Genomic DNA, 21260 nt, shown 5'->3' with positions numbered 1-21260 from the left:
TTACTTCCTTAAGCATTGGCTGCTTTGGTGTCTGTTCTACTTGAGTCCTTTTTACCTGTTTTTACATAGTTAATGGAAACCCTTAAAAGTGGTCAACACTTGTTTTTATTTTTTTTTCTTTTATTTTTTGGTCGTGGGGATCAAACTTGTGCTGGCAAGGCAGGTGTGGTGCCACTGAGCTAAATCCCTGCTTGTTTTAATATATATATAATCATGACACTTTATATTTCATTAGGTTGAGTTTGAAGATGGATCCCAGATAGCAATGAAGAGAGAAGACATCTACACCTTAGATGAAGAGCTACCAAAGAGAGTAAAGGCTCGTTTCGTAAGTGCGGGCGAGTTCCACTTGGGATCGCAGTGGTGAAGTCCTTGTCCTCTCTCTGTTTCCTAAACCTTGTAGGAAACATGCTGGGGCCGTTAGGTTAATTTTGAAGAAAGCCAGTACAACTTTTCCCTTACTTAAACCTACTGAATGCAAACCTCAAATTTGGTCAAAAACAGGTAAGCCAGTGCACATGTTTACTTTTCTAATGAAGTCAAATGACAGTTCTATGGGTTAACATTCATTGATACATGAAAATAGTTACAGAATATGTGTCATATGCCAAGCAGCAGAGGCATGCACAGATATCATCAGGGCTTTTGCTTTTCTGTCAGTAGAAGCAATGCTGAAGGAAGTGTATTCACGTGGATTAAATGGGAGTCGGTATAAGTGATTGTGTGGTCCCAACAGGCCTCCGTGTATGGGTGGGATTCTGTATCAGAAGATCACTGGTGGTAGTGTCCATTCATGATTAAATAAGCTATCACTGTCATAGTAAACAACATAAACAAAGCCTGAATTTTAGTTGTGGATTACTAAAGGAATTGTTTAGAGAGAAAATACTAGTGTCAACCCTACTATGTACCATTAAGAAATAAACACGGATAAATAATCTAAACTGAAGTTAATCAAAAAATATAATACTCATTTTGGGTTTATCTTGTGTCATAAAAATAGTAGACCCTAAAATGAAATCAGTTTTGCATAGATTTATTATATTTATTTATATTTATTACATCTACTGTATTTGTAAAAGGAGAATTCTTAAACAGGGAAATGTGAATGAGTGGGATTTTTCTAACTAAAACGAAATTTTTTCTCTGAATAATGACACTTTTGTGATGCTTGTGATCTTTTCTGTGATGCTAATTACTAGAGGTTATTTGATTATTTTGGGAAAACCAAGGGTTTCCTGCAACACTGGGGCACGTATTCGGCTGCCTTCCCTCTCATATGGAACCCAGACACAGGGTGACTGCGTGTGTGTGTGTATGCACTCTTCCCTGTCGGATGCATCCTGCAGAGGGAAACAGTCAAGAAACAAGTGATGACACTGCTGTCCACCAGTGAGAAATATGGCACACGGGGCCCACACATTTGTGGGCAGATTAACATCAGATAAAAACCGCAAGGACAGAGAAAAGTACATGTCCCACAAACCTGGATAACTTCTCTGTGTTGTAAGGCCTTGAAAACCCTTGAAGAACTTTTGGGGTTCTAGAGACTGCTGCCTCCCCTCTACATTCCTATCTCCATGACCCACGTCCACCTCCCCACCCCACCCCTCCTTTAGTGCCTAGCGATTTCGAGGTAGAGAGGTAAGTAGGTGGCCTTCTGCGAGTCTCTAAGGTCTTTGGTTTTCTGGTCCATGTACGGCTAAGCACCCTGCAGCCTAGTTTTGTAGATTTCACACACTGTTTCTTAATGAGGAAAAAGGAGGAGAAAGTTCTGCTTTCTGCACTAATCACAATTTCCTGTTCTTACCAGTAGATTTGGTTCCAGTGCCAGGATGCCTTCTCAGGTGGTTTTATCTGAACACCACTCACGAGTTTTCCAAGGCCTCTCTTTCCTGAGCAAACATACCAATGTACAACGTTTGTTTTTAATTCACAGAAATTTTTTACTTTATAAAGAGCAATGCAAAATAGATAAAATCTATAAATCACAGCTGTTATGTCAAATGACTGAATCTAGTAGGAAGTAACCTTCTGGAGCAGAGGCTCTGGATCACTTCACCCAGTGTGCCGCTCGCTGTTTCTGGACCAGAGACTAATGTGCTCTAATGCTCTCTCCTCTCACCAACCTGCCTTTTCCTCCAGTGAATAACTGTTTGCCCTCGGGTCTTCGGCTGTGACTGCCATTTTTTTCCAGTTGGTGAAACAAATCTAATTGGAAAACTCATTGACGGAAGCTATTTCGTGGTTAGAGAAATCTCTTTCATTTTTCTGGGGAGGTAGGATAGCAGTCTTCTTCAGGAGGCCTCCATGTTCACCCCGGCTCATGCTGGTGGGGGAAGAAATTTTTCAAGAGAGTCAGCAGTCCACCTCGTGATGGGGCTTGGTTCTTTTCCTCTCACTTCAGAAACGGCCCCATTACCTTTTATTGTCTCACAGAATAACCATGGCAACGGCGCATAATTAACTAGAGCTCCTGGTAAATTGGCTTTATTATTATGTCGGAGAGGCTGAATTTTGCTGTTCCTGCAGTGGCAATACTTGCATAGATGTTTTATTTTCTCCTTTGATAGCTTCAGCACTTAACAGACGTGAAAGATTGTTCAGAGGAAGTACTTTGCCAAGAGCGGATGCAACATAATGTTTTCCCCTGATGGCAGTGGGCCCCCAACAAAGCCAGGGTCTTTGTTTTCTCCCTGAGTGTAACTAGGTAGTGTCAGCAGCCATCCATGGAGGTAGCATGTTCCCTGCATGGTCTTCTCACGGCCTAGCCAGGAACAGGCACAGCTGCACATGGGCCCATTTTTACTTTTCAGGCTTCTTTGACCTTCAGGCTTTCCTTGTCTTTCTCTCTTTACAAGGTGTTTGCAAGTCTGAAACTGGACTCTGCTTTGTTACAAGTCAGAGCAGATAGTGTTTGTGAGGTGTGCTGTGAATTACTATTGTTAAAAGTCATCTACCTTAGTGAAAATCCCTGGGAATGTATTTCAGGTGACAAATAGGGAACTGGGAAGCAGAAATAGTGCTTTTACTGTACACTTTGGGCTTTCCCTGAGTATCACAGGAAAAGCCTCTACAATTCCTGTTGGTGCCTACTGCACAGTGACACTGAGTTCTGGATATGTAGCTTGGTGGGAGGAGCACAGAATATTTGGTACACAGTTCCTTCACTTCCAGGGAACACCTGGTGGGAAGAAATTCGCCTGCCCCTTTTCTCTGTCACCACCCTCATTCTGTTGCACTTATGTGAAGGGTTAAGAGAACCTCAAGCCTGCTGTGGCAGAGAGAGAGTGTCTTCCGTGGAAAGTAGGCGGTGTGTCCAGGACAGAGGAGCGTGAGGCCTTAGCCAGAGAAGCACGGCCAGGAATGGGAGCCATTCATTCTGACCCAGGTGGGGTAGGGTTATGCCAGGTTCTGTAGGTGCCCCTCAGAACTGTGTGTGTCACCTTGAAGGATGAGAAGTGGGACACGTAGCCAGAAGAGTTTCCAGAGAGCTTTCTACCACTGGTTTTGTGGGAGAGAGACTGGGTCTGAAGCTTTGTTGTGGGGGCTTGGTAGGAGGTGTGAGAGCCTGCACGACAGAGTATATGGAGGAGGGGTCCTGAACAGGATGCAAAGACAAGGGGAGTCCATGCTGGCTTTTAGGTTTCTGGCCAGTGTAACTGGAGAGATGAGGGCAATGGAGAAGGAAGGGCCTGAGCACAGGAGGTAGGAACTGCAGGGAGAGATGTGAGTGTCCTTGGAGTAGAGGCAGCCACTGAAGCCACAAGCATGGGCACCAAGGCTTAAGGAGCTCACCTGGAAAGGAAAAGACTGAACACAGAACCCAGCAGCATCAGAGTTGAGCAGATAGTCCAGAAAAGGAACCCCTGTGTTATCAAAAACGAGCAATCGGGGGAGAAGGGGCAGGAGGAAGGGCTTGCAAAACAGCAGAGAAGAGAGCTTCAAGCAGTAGTTGGTGACATAAAAATCAAATAAGTTTAGGATAGAAAAGAGTCATAAGAATGAAAAGATGAAAATAAAGTGTTTGTAGATGGGGAGGGGAGGAGGGAGTGAAGGGAGGGCAGAGGTAAGAGGAAAAAATGAGAATCAAGACTAGTCATGTAGAGGTACAAGATCCCAACAATAAATATAACTGTACTGAATCCCTAAAATGTACCAATAAACTCAATTAAAGCTGAAAAAAAAAAGAAAGAAAAGAGTCATAGGACCTCACACGTAGGATTTTAACAAGAACAGTTTCAAGGAAGTAATGGGGCAAACACCAAACATAAGAAGGAATAAGGGTGAGTTAGGAATGACTACTGACGAATTTGCCGAAGTTCTGGTTAAGCAAGAGCTGAGAAGAAATGAAGAGTGAGGAAGGTGCCCAGGAGTAGGCAGTGTCCTAGCTTGGAGATCTTGGAGGAAATGGGGCCAAATGGAGCCTCTTGGGCGTGGGGGGTGAGGAAGAACCTAAAGCCACCATGGGGCCCTTTTACTCTAAACCAGGTCCCAGACTCTATCCCTTTCCCCTCTGTCCTCATGGAATCAGATCTTAGTTCAGTCCCGTGATTATCGGATGCCACAGAGTAACACTGGCTGCTTTTAGTCCACAGCCTCTGACATGAGATTTGAAGACACGTTTTATGGAGCAGACATAATCCAAGGGGAGAGGAAGAGACAAAGAGTGCTCAGCTCCAGGTTTAAGAACGAGTATGTGGATGACCCTGTGTATCGCACTTTTTTGAAGAGCTCTTTCCAGAAGAAGTGTCAGAAGAGACAGTAGGTGTACATGCACTGCTGCAGGCACCAGCGCGCAGCCGGGTCAGAAGAGAGGAGATGCAGCCCAGCCTTGGACTGTCCATGTGCTGTGCGGGGTAGGTGGCTGGGTGAGTCTCTGGCAGTGGCAAACCAGGCTGCCAGCATTTGGTCACCAGACCAAGTACTTGTACTCTTAGTTGGATTCTGCAGCCTCAAGTCATCCCCTAGTCTTGGTTTTATTTGTGAGCAATTATCTTCTATGATCCCAAAGAACTTTTCTAAGTGAAAGGATGTAGTAGTGAATGACCCACTGGCAAGAGCCACTGCCACAGGAAGGCAGGTCCCATGTGACGCTCAGGCCCCATCAGGAAACACAGGGTGCCTCCCTCCGGCCGGTGGCAGGGCAGCCTCCTCCCGCAGTGGGAGGGCAGTCACTTATATATTTCTCACAGTCAGGGAAGGACTCTCGCTTATTTGTTTCAAATGGCAGTTTTTATAAAACATTTTTAAAACCCAAATGGCATGTATGGTAATGAGATTTACCCGTGTGCTATCTGTATTCCCTTGTACAGTACTTTTACATTTTTTTATATTCCTATTACTTTTGATTGCATCAGATAAGAACTGAGCTGGCCTTTGTGAAATGAAATTTTTGGCTCTTGAGGAAGAATTCTTATGAATTCTATGGGAATTTTATATATTTAAAGAAGGAGATTTGGGCTGTTATTTTTAAACACTTTTTTTCATAATACCTATTCTAAGTAGATATTTATAAAATGTTTCTTTCATTATGTGTTTGTAAAATTAGAGTTTAAATAAATATGCTTTGATGCATAGTTTTGAACTAATATAACATGATTTTTCCTTTTTAAAACACCCTGAAAATGTACTAGTGTTTAAAAATAAAGATTTCCATTTTCTCCTATCCTGTCTTCTGACTTGCTTATTTATCTGGGTTTAAAACACGTTTTCCTGAGGAACCGGCTATGGAAATGCACGGCAGCCAGGCCTTTCAGGCCCTTTGCTGACACCGACTATGTGTGTAGCCTCAAGAGCACGGGTGGCCCTCCCTGTGTGTGGTGAGAAAGGCTCACTGCCTGCCAGCGGTACCAGCTGAAGATTTTCCTCAGTCCTCAAAGGTGCTGAGTAATGTGAGACCCAGGAATAATCGGAGACCCTTCCCACCTCATTTTCCTGATCGCAGTTTTCTTCAGAGGGGACGGGAGGTGCTGGCGTCCTTCCTCTCATTTTCCAGGTGAGCAGTGGAGTTGGGAAAGCCCCAGGGCGCACAGGCCTTACGCCCTGCTTCCCGCTGCCCCAGTCCAGTGGGGCCTGTGGCAAGCAGCATTAGCGAGTGCTCACTGGTCTTCATTGGCTGAGCTGGGCTGGGACTCTGCTGGGCAGCTGTGCGACCCGCTCCTAGCTCACACAGGGGTTCCTGTGCCCCCTGCGGCCTCCCACACTGATGGGCTGGCTCCAGGGTGCTCCCCGTGTGGCGGCAGTGGTGGAGGCAGGAGTGCAAGCCAGCGGAGTACGTCGCGGGCCTCCCATGGGTGGAAGGCCGGATCCAGGGCTTGGCAGGTCATTTCAGAGTTTCCCAGCCAAGGGAGCCGGTGTCCCAAGGTCAGATGGAGAGCGAAGTGCCAGCCATGGCACAGCTGAAACTCGGTCCTCTGGGGCGCATGCTGGCGAGTGCTTGTCTTCCAGTGCCTTGTGGCAGACCTCGGAGCTGAGGCAGCGCTGCCAGCCTTACTGCCACAGCCTGGGCGCTCTGCTTCTCTGCTCGTGTTGGCTTGTACTTTATCAAGTCATCGAGTTTGAATTTTCTATCTTTAAGTTTTAAATGGAGCTGACCTGCTCTTTCCATGACAGGCCAGGAAAGTAAGCATGCATAAGGCATTAAGAGGAATTAATCTAAATAAGATCGTTTGCACCAAATGCCACAGAAAATGGATCAAAATAATAAATGAACAAGTACTAAGAAAAGTTCCCCATACATTGACATTGGTATCTAGTCAACTGGCATTTGGTGCAATAAACCTTTGGAATTTATCTTGAAGAAAAAAAAGATCATTTGTTCTGTACAGGTTTGCCTGGCAGCAAGATTTCTGATTGGCTGCCACAGGAGGAAAATGTGCAGAGCCCTGTGTAATCTCAAATATAGCTGTTCTTTGTGGTCTCACTCAGCTAAAGTTCCTGTAACCAAGCACAGCTGTATGCATGTGGCCTTAGAAAATGGTCCTAACCCAAATGTATGCTGGCTATTGAGAAGGGCACCTTTGTTTTACTGCATTTTGCTTAAAGTGGCTATTAGCTCTATGACCAGACAGGCCTTAAAGCATTTTTACTCACTGAATGACACCTCAATTGTAATTTTAATTTCTTGTGTTACCCTAACTGCATTTATAGTGTGTATGTGTAACATGAAATCTATTAAAAGTCCTCTGAGTAATAAAAAAAATTGCTTAACTGTGACAATTCTAATGCACTACTAATTGCAAACCTTTCCTCTGGAAGTTAAAGGATCAGTAAAAGCTGGTTGGCATATTTCACAACATTTTAATTCCTTCATGTGTGTTGGAAATGACAATATGATCCTTGTCAGTTTACTTATCATTAAGTAGCTTCTTTTTTAGCTCAACTGGAGAGAAATTGAGAAGAAACAGCCATTGAAGAGTCACACGGCTTCTCAGCGTAATACATTACAGATTTCTGTTGGGTAGAGTGCATGAGACTGCAGCTTCTCCACCACTCATCCAATAGGAAACGAGGCCCTTCCTGCCTTTGTTGTTGTACATGGCCTGGGGGTCCTCTGAATAATCATTGGAGTAGTCTCTGCTGCAAGATAACTTTGTGCTTTGTTTTTGCCTTTAAGTAAAAGAGATCTGAAATGAAACGATCTTCATTTTAGATATAAATCAGCCCCATAAACTTGAAGCTAACCAGAGATCCTGAGGCATGCTTATTACATGAAGTAATTGGTTAGTTGCAAGACTCAATTGACTACAAAGTCTTTCTGAGAACTCAGTTGTGCAGTCATCCAAGATGTTATATGTCCTGCCGGCCAGCGAGTGCAGGGAAACAGCCCTGACCAGTGGAGAAAATGCCTTCTGCTCTCTGAGGAGGGCTAGATGGTCCAGCAAGATGTTGAATGGCTCAGAAACTCCACATTCAGTCTTGAGAAGCTACAGGTAGCCCTGAGGAAATGGCGCTTTGCCAAAAGTGCTGATGTTAATGATGTATTGAGCATCTATTGTTTACATTCAGCCCTAGTGGTATTTATCTTGTTTAACCTCTCCAATAAATCAGCAAAGTAAGTATCATTACCCTCTTTTATGGAGTGAGACTAAGACTCTAAGAGGTTAAGTAATTTGAATTAACCTTCTAAATGCACGAGGAAAAAAAAAGGATTCTCAATCTGACCCAAACAAAAGATGTTGGATAGGTGAGTCTTAAACTCCAGAGAAAGGTTAGCACTAGAAATATAAATGTGGGAGGCATCATCTTTCTTGGTGGACAGTTTCGTTTCCAGGACCTGACGGTGCTCTGATCTTTTTCATTTGTGTGCTTCCCAGAGGCTGCCCTGAAGACTGGCACGCGATGCCCCTCATGAGTTCACAGCTCCGGCCTTTGGTGAGTTAATGTAGGTGAGCCTCGTCTGTGAGGAGGTCGCTCAGTGCCTGTGCCTGTTTAAAGACTGCCTTTCTTTAGCTCTCTGCTCTCCAGGGTCCTCTTTCCTGTTCTCTAGTTGTCAGACTGAGTAGTGCCTGCCTGTTCTGGGAGATCCTACTTAGGCTTAAATCATTCTGGCCAGAGGGGACTGGCACCTGGAACCTCCAGCTGCCCCTCCAGCAGGCAGGAGAGGGAAAGCCTCGATTCCCACGTGGTCTCCACTCAAACATTGCTGGGGATGCCCAGGGAAGCAGCACCTGGGCCAGTTCCCTGCTGCCACTGGGATTTTTAATTATTCTTAAAGTATACTCTGTCTCAACCAGAACAAGAAGTTCTCACTTTTTCTTTATGATGGGAGAACATAACTTATTTCTGAGGGCAAAGGTTTAGTTGGAAGTCAAAGATAAAAGATCTAAAGTGAATAATTGATGGACCCTGAGGGAGGAAAGGGCATGGGATTAAAGGTGAGACTATTTGAGGTGATGGATTACCCCGATATTATACTTTTAAAAATGTTTTTGCTCTACTAGGGATTAAACCCAGGCCCTTCACAGTGAGCTACATCCTCTACATTTTTTATTTTTTATTTTAGGATAGGTTCTCTTTAAGTTGACACTGCTGGGTTCGAACTTAACGTCTTCCTACCTCAGCCTCCTAGAGTGCTGAAATTACAGGTGTGGTCTGTACACGTGTATTAGAGCAACATTCAACATAAATAGAAGGGGTGGCCAAAGTACCCAGTGACTGCCACTCCCGAGGGCCAGCTGAGCAAAAGGCAAGTTTGTAAAAGCATTACAATGCGTCCTTATCCACCTTACTCACCAGACTGGGCACTGTGCCTGTGCCTCACAGTCAAAGTGGCTGTGAAGGTAGATGTTTTAAATTGGTTCAGGACATCGAGGCAACGTTGCTGGCTCAACTAAAGCCATGAAAGATGGCTCCTAGAGCTGCTGCAGGGTGGCGAGAAAGATGGGTTAAGTATGTTTGAAGCCTGGGGGCAGGTGGTATTTTAAGGGGATTAATGGTAGAGCGTCTTTTACTGTCATTTTAAAGTGTAAGCACTCACCAATTTTTTAAATCATACTTCCTATGTATAATGACTATCAGTAAACATTTAAAAGGAACGGGGGTGGAGTGGCTGACCTTGAACCAGAAAAGGGAGATGATGTCCAGAAAGGCCAAACTCCTAACTTTAGGCACAGTGAAGGTGGATTATAGAATTGTTCCAAGAGGGCATTGCTAGGTGGTTTGATGTGAAGAACAGGCTGTGAGAAAACTTCAGGTGTTAGAGAATGACTTCTGTCAACTCCTTTTGTAGGGTGAATAAGGAAGGGAGTTGAGGTTAAAAGGAAGCCGGAGCCGGGTGTGGTGTTGCACCCCAGTTATCCCAGCACTTGGAAGGCTAAGGCTGGAGGATCTCTGTGAGTTTGTCCCTCCTGGGCTACATAGTGAGTTCAAGGCCAGCCTGGACTAACTGTGAGACCCTGTCTAAAAACAAGTAAAAAGCAAAAACCAAAAAACAAAAGGGAGACTGGGAAAAAATGGAGGAATCTCTAGAAATTGGGTGGTTATGGAAGACAACAGCCCAAAGATAGCTCCCAAAGATGTCCACAGCTGATCCCGGGACCTGTGAATGTGTCATGTTACACAGAAGCGACTTTGCAGTGCTGTTGTGTTAGGGATCTTGAGGTGGGGAGGTTATCGTGGGTTATCTAGACAAACGATGCAGTCTCGGGTTCTTTATAAGAGGGTGGCAGGAAGGTCAGACAGGATGCTACTGATGGAGCCATCTGCTTTACAGTAAAGGAAGAAGCCAAAGTCAAGGAGGGCAGGTGAATTCTGGCTGCTGGAAAAAGCAAGGAAACCGAATCTGTTCTAACAGTGTGAGGAACCAGCCCTGTTGGCACCTTGACCTTGGTCAGTGAAACGTTCAGATTTCTGATTGCTGGAACTGTAAGAGAATAGTTTGTGCTGTTTTACACTTCTGAATTGGTGAAGATTCCTTATGGCATCAGTGAAGGCCCGCAGGCCCGCTGAGGGGACACAGCAAGAGGGAGGCGGACAGGAGGCAGCCTACAGGAGGAGTGGGGGGGAGTGGAGATAGGGCCACACCGGTGGGGCTGAGATGCATTTCACTGAATACATTTGTGTTACTTTACTTTCCCCCCAAATCTGCAGTAAGTTTATTGGTATACATTAAGTATATGATACAGTTACATTCATCATTGGGATCTTGTACCTTTACGTGATGTATCTTGGTTCTTATTTTTTCTCAATTCCCCTGCCCTCCCTTCAACACCTCGACTCCTCCCTATTTACAAAGACTTTGTTTCCATTTTTTCCTTTTCTCATAGTTTTCCTTTCCCTTACCCCTTCCACTTCCTCTACCCCTTTGGACCTTTTCTTCCTATTTCACATTATCCATTATACATTATGATCCTTATTTATACTTTGTTTCTCACACCAGAGGAACTATTTGGTAATTACACATATATGTCCTATTTATTTCACTTAAGAATATTGCCTCAATGTCCATCCATTTAGCTATAAATGTCTCTAGTTTCTCATTCTTTATGGCTGAGTAGTACTCCATTTTATGAAAAGAAGAGCCCACATCTTCTTTATCCAGTCTCCAATTGATGGGCAATTAGGCTGTTTCCAAGTATTAGCTATTACAAACTGTGCTGCTATAAACATGGGTACACATATATGACTGTGGCATGATTTTTAAAAATTCTTTTGGGAAGATGCCCAGCAGAGGAATAGCTGGGACCTCTAATCCTAGTTTCTTGAGATGTCTCTGTATTGATTTCCACAGTGGTTGCACCAGTCTACACTCCCACCAACAATGGAGAAGGGGTGATTTCTCCCTACAAGCTCACCAGCATTTGTTATTGGTTGATTTCCTGATAACAGCCATTCTTTGTGGGGTGAGGTGGAATCTCAGGGTTGTTTTCATATGCATCTCTTGAATGACCAGTGATGTTGGACATTTTTTCATATGTTTATTTGCTGCTTTTACTTCTTTGCCTGAGAAATGTCTGTTCATTTCAGATGCCCATTTTCAAATTGGGTCTTTAAATGTGAGGGGGTCTGATTTTTTTAGGTTCTTTGCATAACCTTGTTAGTAATACTTTCTCTGAGGTTTAGCTGGTAAAAATGTTTTTTCTCACATTGTAGGTTGTCTCTTAGTTCTGTTGATGGAATCTCTTGCAGTGCAAAATCTTTTTAATAAGATGAAATCCTAGTTGTTGATTCTTTGTGCTAGTTCCCATGCAACTGAGGATTTGTTCATAAAGTCTTTTCCTATGCCAATGTCTTCAACAGTTCTGCCTAACTTATCTTCCAACAAGTTTAGTGTTTCTGTTTTGCTATCATTTTTGGGGGGGTGGTTGTGACAGGGTCTCACAATGTAGTTGCGACTGACCTGGAACTCGCTATGTAGCCCAGGCTGGTCTCGAAGTCACAGTGATCCTCCTGCCTCAGCCTCCCATTTGCTGGGATTACAGGCATACACCACCACCCATGGCTGTTTTAATATCTTTAGTCCACTTGAATTTTGATTTAATGCATGGTGAAAGATAGGGATCTAGTTTTAATCTTTGGCAAGTTGTAATCCAGTTTTTCCAACACCATTTATTAAAGAGACTACTTGTCCTCCACTGAGTATAGGTGGCTCCTTTGTCAAAGGTAAGGTAGCTGAGCAGGTCTGGAATTGTTTCTGCATCTTCTAATCTATTCCACTGATCCTTGGGTCTCTTTCTTTGCCAGTGCCATACTGTTTTTATCACAGTGGCTTTGTAGTGTAGTTTCAAGTTGGGGAATATGATACCTCCTGCTATGTCTCTGTTGCCTAGAATGGCTTTTCTAATTCCAAATGAATTTTTGGATTGTTTTCTCTAGTTCAGTGAAATATACTGTTGAGATTTCAGTCAGGATTGCATTGAATCTGTATAGCTATTTTGGAAGTATGGCCAATTTCACTGTATTGGCTCTTCCTACTCAGGAACAAGGGATGTCTTTCCATTTTCTTATATCCTCTTCAATCTCTTTTTTCCTTTTTTTTTTTTTTTTTTTTTTTGGTACCGGGGATCGAACTTGGGTCCTTGCACTTGTGAGGCAGGTGGTGGAACCACTGAGCTTAATCCCTGGCCCAATCTCTTTTTTCATAGTGTTGTAATTCTCATTGTAGAGGTATTTTGTTTCCTTTGTTAGATTGATTCCTAGACATTTCATTTTTGTGGATGCTGTTGTGAAAGGGACTGTTCCCCTAATTTCTCTAAGTGAGTCTGTTATTTGTGTACAAGAAGGCTATTGATTTTTGAGTGTTGACCTTGTGCTACTCTACTGTATCTGCCAATTAAATGTAGAAGACTTTTGGTGGAGAATTTTGGCTCATGTAAATATCATATCATCGGCAAATAATGACAGCTTAACTTCTTCCTTTCCTATCCTAATTCCTTTTATTTATTTCTCTTTTCTAATTGCTATGGCTAATGCTTCTAGTACTATATTGAAGAGCAGTGGTGATAGTGGTCATCCTTGCCTTTTTCCTGATTTTAGTGTGAAGGTTTACCATTTAGTATGATGTTGGCTGTTGGTTTTTCATAGATAGCCTTTATCAGGTTGAGATAAAGACCATCTATTCCAGTTTTTCTGTAGGATTTTTATAATGAATTGGTGTTGGATTTTGTTGAATTATTTTTCTGCATCTACTGAGATGATCATATGGTTTTTGTCCTTGGCTCTGTTAATGTTGTATATACATTTATTGATTTACATATGTTGAACCAACTTTACATCCCTGGGATGAATCTCACCTGGTTAGGGTGTATGATCTTCTTCATGAGCCTCTGTTTTCTCTTTGCCAGTATCTTGTTGAGGATTTTTGCATCTATGTTCATTAAGGAGATTGGCCTGTAGTTCTCCTTCTTGGTTGAGTCCTTCTCTGTTTTTGGAATCTAAATTACACTTGTTTCCAGGAATGAATTTGGAAGTATTGCTTGCCTTTCAATTTCATTGAAGAATTTAAAGCATAGTGGCAGTAATTCTTCTCTAAATGTCTTGTAGAATTCAGCAGTGAAGCCATCAGGACCTGGGCTTTTCTTTGTTGGTAAATTTTTAATTATGTTTTCAATTTTACTGATTGTAGTTGGAGTGTTTAAAATTTTTATATCTTCTTCATTCAACTTTGGTAATCCATATGTATGTAGGAATCTGTTTCTTCTGTGTTTTCCATTATATTAAAGTATAGGTTCTCAAAACAGTTATTGATGATCGTCTGGATTTCTACTAGATCTCTTGAGACTTCACATTCTTTATTCCTAATTGCATGGATTCTAGCCTTTTCTTTCCTTTTTTTGAGAAGGTTGGCTAAGGGTTTATCAGTTTTTATTATTATTATTATTATTATTATTTTTATTATTATTATTATTATTGTTGTTATTTGGTACCAGGAATTGAACTCAGGTCCTTGCACTTTTGAGGCAGGTGGTGGAACCACTGAGCTAAATTCCTGGCCCTATTGATTTATTTATTCTTTCGGAAAACCAACTCTTTGATTCATTGATTTTTGTATCATTCTCTTAATTTTCATTGTATTGATTTCTGCTTTTTTTGTGTTTGTTTTGTTTTATTTTATTTTTATTTGTTTTTTGAGAAAGGGTCTCACTATGTAGTTCAAACTCCCTGGAACTCACTGTGTAGCCCAAGCTGGTCTTGAAATGCACAACAATCCTCCTGCCTCAGCCTCCTGAGTGCTGAGATTACAGGTGTGTGCTTACATGCCTGGCTTGATTTCTGCTTTTATCTTTATAATTTCCTCCCTTGTATGAGCTTTGAGTTTGTCTTGCTCTTCTTTTTCTAGGAGCTTAAGGTTCAGCATTTGGTTTTTTTATTTGAACTTGCTGTTTTCCTAGTGTGAGCATTCAGTGCTGTGGATTTCCCTCATAGAACTGCTTTCATTGTGTCCCATAGATTCCTGTATGTTGTATTGGCATTATCATTTAATTGTAGAAACTGTCTAATTTTTCCTTTAATTTTCTCTGTGACCCAATGGCTGTTCAGCAGGGTGGTATTTAATTTCCATGTGTTTGTGGAGTTCTTGTGGTTTCTTTTGCTATTGATCTACAACTTAATTGCACTATAGTCTTATTATATACAGGGGATAACTTCAGTTCCTTTGCATTTACTTAAATATGTTTTGTGAGCTAGCATGTGGTCTATTTTGGAGAATGACCCATGTGTAGTCAGAGAGAATGTATATTCTGATTTTGTGGGGTGGAACACTCTTTAGACATCTATTAAGTCCATTTCTTCAAAAGCTTGATTCAGTTCTAGTATTTTGTTGTTGACTTTTTGTCTAGATTATCTGTGTATTTGTGATAGTGGGGAATTGCTATCCCGCACTTTTCATGTCTGTTAATTTTTGTTTTGTATAGTTGGGGACATTAGTATTTGGTGCATATTTATTTATGATCGTCATCTCTTCCTCCTGGATTATTCCTTTTACAAGGATGTCTTTGTCCCTCTTAATTAGTTTTTTTTTTTTTGAAATCTAATTTGTCTGCAAATAAGATAGCTACCCCTGCTTTTTTCCAGGCTCCTGTCATATGGAGGACTATTTTCCATCTTTTATGTTCAGTCTATGAATTTCTTTTTAAATTAGGTGTGTTTCTTGTACACAACATATTGTTGGATTTTACTTCTTAATACATTCTTCCAGTCTGTTTCTTTTGATTGGTGAATTGAGGCCACTGACATTGATGGTTATAACTGATAGGTATTGACTTATTCATGCTATATTATTTTCCTGTTGTTGGCTCTTTTATTTTTTATTCCCTCCCTCATTTGAATTTCTTGCTTTACCTGATGACTTTGCTCTGTTGGGCCTCAAGGAATTGTGACCTTCATTGTCCTTTTTGAGAATATTGTTAAAATTGTTTGGACTGCTGGTTTGGCATTCATGAGTTTTCTCAGGTGTACTTTGTTACGGGGAAGTATCTTATTTCCCCATTAATTTTGAAAGAGTTGTGCAGAGTTGTACATCAGTCTAGGTTGGAGGTTGTTTTCTTTTTTCTTTTTTCCTTTCTTTTTTTTTTTTTTTTTTTTTTTTTTTTTGGTTTTTGAGACAGGGTCTCACTATGTAGTTGAGACTGACCTGGAACTCACTATGTAGCCCAGGCTGGTCTCAAACTCACAGTATCCTCCTGCCTCAGCCTCCCGAGTGCTGGGATGACAGGCGTGTACCACCATGCCCGGCAGAGGTTGTTTTCTTTTAAGTCTTGAAATACCTCACTCTAGATTCTCCTTCACTTGAGGGTTTGGGTTGAAAAATCTGCTGTGATTCTGATGGGCTTTCCTTTGTATGTGATTTGGTTCTTTTCTCTAACTGCTTATAGTGTTTTTTCTTCTGTTGGGTTTCTGGGATCTTGACGATTATATGCCTAGGTGTAGATTTTATTTTGATCATGGCTAGTTGGAGTCCATTATGCCTCACTTAAGTATATGTCAAGTTATTTTGTTCATTTGGGAAGTTTTCTGTCATTAATTCTTTGAAGATTTTTTAAAATGTCATTTCTACTTTCTCCTGCTTTTTCATGGCCTCCTATCAGTCTTATGTTATTCTTCTTTGCATCATCTAGGAGCTGCTGGATTGATTTCTCATGGTCCCTTACTATTTTTAAGAGTTCTCTCTTTTCCCGGTCACTAACCACAATCCTGTCTTCTATACTAATATTCTGTCTTTACATTGGCTCATCCTGCTGTGAATGTTTACCTGTAGTTTTTAAAACTGATAACCCATATGCTATAAAATTCACCCTTTAAAAATGTACAGTCCCTTGTTTTTCAGTTTACTGAATGGTTGGGCATCTGTTTATCACTAATTCCACAGTTTATTAGTTTTCGCTGTATAGCTTCCATTTTGTCTTTATTAATACTACAAAATTTAGAAAAACATTCAATGTGTTTCTACTGTAGTTCTAGAGACTGGTGTAAGACAGATATTTTCAAAAGAGTGTATTCTTATTATGAAGAGTTCTTCTGAACGTATCCAACAGTGGCCTGTGACAGGCCTCAGGACTGCAGCGGGCCTCGTCTTGAGCCCTGGGAAACCTGGGAAGGCCTGAATGCAGCCCTCTGGAGGGGAAGGGCCATCTGGCCCAATCAGCATGGTTGTATCATGACTTCCCCAAGAGTCCCAAGGCTTCCAGGTGGTGTCCACTCCCTGGAGTCATCACATCTGTGTCCATTCTGGGGCGCAAGGTGACACCAAAGGTGGATTCAAATTCATGCAGTAATCCATAATATTCCAGATCAGAACTCCCTTCCCTTTCCCTCCAGAGTAGCTCTTCCTTTGTTCCCAGGAGATTTTTCATAACTCTTTAACTCAATGAGCAGTAGAATTTGACCTTACCTCGTATTTTATGAAACTGTTTATACTTGTTAGCCATCTAGTATAAATATTCAAATATATTACCACAGGCTATTCATGATGCAAGCCTTGTAGAGATGAGCACCCCAAACTGCAACCGAAAATACACTTATTTATTGCAAAGTGCCAACACTGCAATTAAACCTGAATACTAATGTTTTAGTTTAGAAAAAAATAGCTTGTACATTAACATATTTTGTCTAAAAAGAAAACAACATGCATGCCATAGGTTCACCAGTAATAGATTAAAGTGATATATTAAGAAATTGCCTTTCTAAAATCTTACAAATTTTGAATTCACACAAGAACAGTCTAGCCAGCTCCAAGACTTATTTTAGGGACAGGAATGTGGACTTGCATTCTTATTAGCCCCCACTCCACCCTGCACTGATGCACTTAGTTTCTCTGGTCCCACGACATCAGAGCTCTTGGTTCTCTGGCTCTCAGACTCTAGGACCTGCACTGGCAGTTTCGTGGGATCTCAGACCTTTGAAACTTGGAGTAAGCCATCCTGCAAGCTTCCCTGGCTCTCCAGTTGGCAAATGTGAACCAATTCCCTGATCCCTCACCCCCCATCCATCCTATTGGTTCAGTTTCTCTGGAATACATTGGGCTAGGGACTAAAGGCATTTGTCTTAGCTTTGGGCACTAAATTAACATCATCAAGCTATCACAATACTGTTGACCAAAGGCAGCGATGCTACCAACTGAGATTAACTGTGTACACAGTAAGCCCTGAGGAGGGAAATGGCAGCACTGTGCCATTCTGGTAGCTGCTTGTGGAAAGGGCCAAGTATTCCCAGTGGCTGAGAAGACTTATCCGCCTAAGCAGATTCACCCTCTGAGACAGCCTGCTCCTTGCTTCCTTAACCCCAGAGAGCTGATGGCTCCCTCCACCCCATGGGCTACAAAAGGCATGCGGATGGGGCCATCTATTCAGAGAGGTGCATTTCTTGTTTGTCCTGAAACAAAGAGATCTGGATTCTAAGGCAGGGATTGTCTCAGATTTGAAAGGCTGGAAACTGAAATGTCTGTTCAGTCCGGAGACTATCCTGCACTGTGGCTTTGAGGCCACCCCCTGTGGACTCTCAGTGTGCAACTTCACTGTGATATGATTATGAAGCTGTTTATTTCATGCCCCCACCCTTGAAGAAAAAAATCAAAGCCATTATGAGAAAAAGGGCTTCATAATCATTTCTGTATATTTTGGTAACAAAGGAAATGGCTGTTGATGATGATAATAAAAAACTGCTGTTCATAAATTTGAACTCTTTGTTGCCATTTATAAAAGAAGTCTCATATTGCAAGCTCATTAGTAGCTGAACTTTATTTTGTCAGAAAAAATGGAGTCAAGAGAGATTATGTTTCATCTTTAATATGGCTGTTCAACAACAATGCCATTACCCTGAGTTTCAGATGAATTTAATTGAAGCCTAATGAACAAAATTAGTTGTTTTGTGCAATTAGAATCCCATTTAGATGGATTAGAAAATGAATAGGATGGTGAATGTGGTTGCCTTGATTTTCCTCACAACTGATTCTCTAGGCCTTTTTATCCCCTTGGGTTTTCTCTCCCCACTGAAAAAATAACTACTATTTTAAAAATTTAGAAAATTTTTGACTTTCCAATTTTCTTGCCCCAGGCTAGGAGAAAAATCCCGGGATCTCCGTGGAGGTGAGGGACAAATGGAAGTGGCCATGAGAACCAAATACAAAGAACTAAGGTAGCAGTGCTCCTCTGGCCCTCTGTGTTCTGCCTCTTGTGCACCTCATTTCCTTTTGCCTCCTGAGATGAGAAAGTAGATACTGAGCAGCATAGCACAACCATGTGGGGAATGGGCTTCATAGACAGATATGGGTGCACATCCTACCTTTACCATCTGTGTGTGTGTGTGTGTGTGTGTGTTAGTTACTGGGGCTTAAACCCAGTGTCTTCACAGTGAACATCGTATCCAGCCCTCCCTGCAACCTGGGTTTTGTTGGCTTTTGTTTGTTTTGGTTTGGTTTGAGGCAGGAGCTTGCTAAGATGCCCAGGCTGGAGTTGAACTTGCTACCCTCCTCCCACCTTCCTGAGCCTCCTAGAGCGCCGGGACCATGGATATGGAACCCCACCCCAACCCTGGCTGCCTTTGCCATTTAAGACCTTTGTGACATGGCGTTGTTTCTTGACTTTTGAATCTCACTGTCCCAATCAACTAATGTGAATGATAATATTTCACCTTCCTCCCTCCCTCCTTTCCTCCTTCTTCCTCCTTTCTTTCCTCCTTCCTTCCTTCTGTTCTTCCTCCCTCTTTCTCTTTCTTCTGTCCTTCCTTCCTTCCTTCCTTTTCCTTCCTTCCTTCCTTCCTTCCTTCCTTCCTTCCTTCCTTCCTTCCTTCCTTCCGCACCTCTTCCTTCAAACTTCTGGGGATCTGAAGGGCTTATGATTCTAGCTGTTGCTGATTTTCCTGCCTTACAGACCATGTTCCAGGGAACTAGCCTTTGCCAAGAAACCCTTGCAATGCAGTAGAAGTGCTGAAGTTTCCTGCTGAGTGCCCCCTACCAGTTTCTGCCCACATTGACTGAGGGCTCTAGAATTTAGCTTCCTGAGATGTAGCATAGGTGAGAATGAGGTCCAGTGTGATTTGGCTCAGTTTTAATAAACATAGTGTCCCCTCTGTAACACAATATTGTTGAGGTAAGACAAAGAAAAGAATTATGTTCCCTTTGGTCACATCAGCCCGAAGGTTTAAGTGAGTTATCATTGAAAACACAAAGCACATTCTTTTCTTTTAAATACAAGACACCATTGCAATATGTCCAGTATCTTATCAGGTGCTCCACAGTTATTTCTGAGAGTTTCAAAGGAGCATCTCAGTTGTGCTCTAAATAAACCTTCATGGTTTCCACATTGTGGCCACCATTTTGTTCTGTTTCTTCTCCAGTATGACATCAGGAGGGACAGTGTCATGGTGTCACTGTCCTCCAGGCCAAGTGACAGGGCCCTTCTTCTGTGTCCTGGTGACTGTGATACGGCTGCCCCATGTCATGCCTAAGACCAACATGGCACCACTGTTGTGCTGCCTGAGAATCAGCAGTGCACTGCTGGACCCCGATGATGGATTTGGGGATTGCAAGCAAGTTCTCCCACCGCTGTTCCTGCTGAAACTAGTGGTATATGCTGAGGTTGGCGCTACTGACTTTACCTGTGCCTGCCCTGTGCTTCTCCGACAAGGAGAATTGGCCTCCTGCCTTTTTTTTTCTCTCTGTGGCAATGCTTGTTCCAAAGTAGTGCAAATTCACTTTCTTAACCTCTTAAGGAGACTATTTCTGTGCATGCTGCCTTTTTCGGGTTTTCTTGCAGTCCTCACTTTCATGAGAGATTAGGGCTCCCTATGGCCAATTTTTTGAAACTCATACATAAGAAGAACAAAAACAGATTACTTCAGTAAAGTTGGTCTTATGGTAGCATTAAAGGAATGGAAAACTTTTCATGAGAGATTAGGGCTCCCTATGGCCAATTTTTTGAAACTCATACATAAGAAGAACAAAAACTCAGATTACTTCAGTAAAGTTGGTCTTATGGTAGCATTAAAGGAATGGAAAACTCAGCCCCTTAGCTGAGCCTCCTGGGGCTCTAAGATGAATCTCAGCCTGATGAAAATAATAGCTGACAACAGGAAGTTTCCTGACATTTCACTTATGTCACCTGCAGTCACCTTTCCTTCTAAGGCCACTGCTGCTGTGGAGCATCTGCTGGTAAACTTCACTGTTTGAAAGTTTTGGCTTCCGCTTGCAGTACCACTCAGCTCACTGTCTCCAAATATCTAGACCAGAAGGATCAGAAGAAAGTCATTCAGGTGGGCTGTGTATGGCTGATTGTCTCTTTTGCTTTCTGACCTATGCCTGACACTTAAAAGAGTGATTCTACCTCATAATAATTAATTACAGAATATTCCTGGAGTCAAGTTAAGCTTTCTATACCTTGCTTTTACGTGTTACAAATGAAGATAATAATAGCAGCTGACTTACAGGATTGCATGAGCATTAATTTGTAGAGGATGTGGGTCAGTGTCTGGCAGAGAATAGATGCGTTGGAAGCATGTCTGAAATAAGATTGCTAAGAAGTATCTGTAGCTCCGTGGTTGAGTTCTAACCTAGCATCCACGATCCTGGGTTCAGTCCCCAGGAACACACACACACAGTGTACATGTTTGGTCCTTACTAAATATTGGTGGAACAATTAAACAAATTTCTTGAGGAATTGGATTGGGTGACTGCATTGCCCTGTTCCTATTGAGCACTCTTGCTACAGGTCGCGTCACATTCACCTGTCGCCTCCATTTGGCTACCCTTGGTTAGGTTCCCACTCCAGACCACTTGCTGGGCTCTAGGTTTGAGGTTTTGTATGAGCAGCAAGACCACGTAGGCA

General features: G+C 42.3%; 1 protein-coding gene and 1 long non-coding RNA gene across 3 annotated transcripts in view; both read left to right on the top strand.

Annotated features, from left to right (window-relative positions):
- Positions 1 to 5483, top strand: part of Kdm4c (lysine demethylase 4C) — a 194823-nt gene extending 189340 nt beyond the window's left edge. For both annotated transcript variants that reach the window (XM_033757651.1, XM_033757652.1), the window contains exons 14-15: positions 236 to 328; positions 4592 to 5483. In XM_033757651.1, coding sequence (XP_033613542.1) covers positions 236 to 328; positions 4592 to 4768 — 270 coding nt within the window. In that variant the 3' untranslated portion in view covers positions 4769 to 5483. The remainder of the gene's footprint in view (positions 1 to 235; positions 329 to 4591) is intronic.
- A 225-nt stretch (positions 5484 to 5708) lies between these two features.
- Positions 5709 to 21260, top strand: part of LOC117283852 — a 29853-nt gene continuing 14301 nt past the window's right edge. Inside the window, exons 1-2 of the long non-coding RNA XR_004514885.1 lie at positions 5709 to 5998; positions 8319 to 8376. This is a non-coding gene — a long non-coding RNA (uncharacterized LOC117283852). The remainder of the gene's footprint in view (positions 5999 to 8318; positions 8377 to 21260) is intronic.

The sequence above is a fragment of the Fukomys damarensis genome, unplaced genomic scaffold (genome assembly GCF_012274545.1).
Source record: "Fukomys damarensis isolate Sample0158 unplaced genomic scaffold, DMR_v1.0_HiC HiC_scaffold_31, whole genome shotgun sequence".
NCBI classification, from domain to species: domain Eukaryota; kingdom Metazoa; phylum Chordata; class Mammalia; order Rodentia; family Bathyergidae; genus Fukomys; species Fukomys damarensis.
Note: the sequence above shows the minus strand (reverse complement) of the source record. Positions and strands in the feature narration are given on the sequence as shown.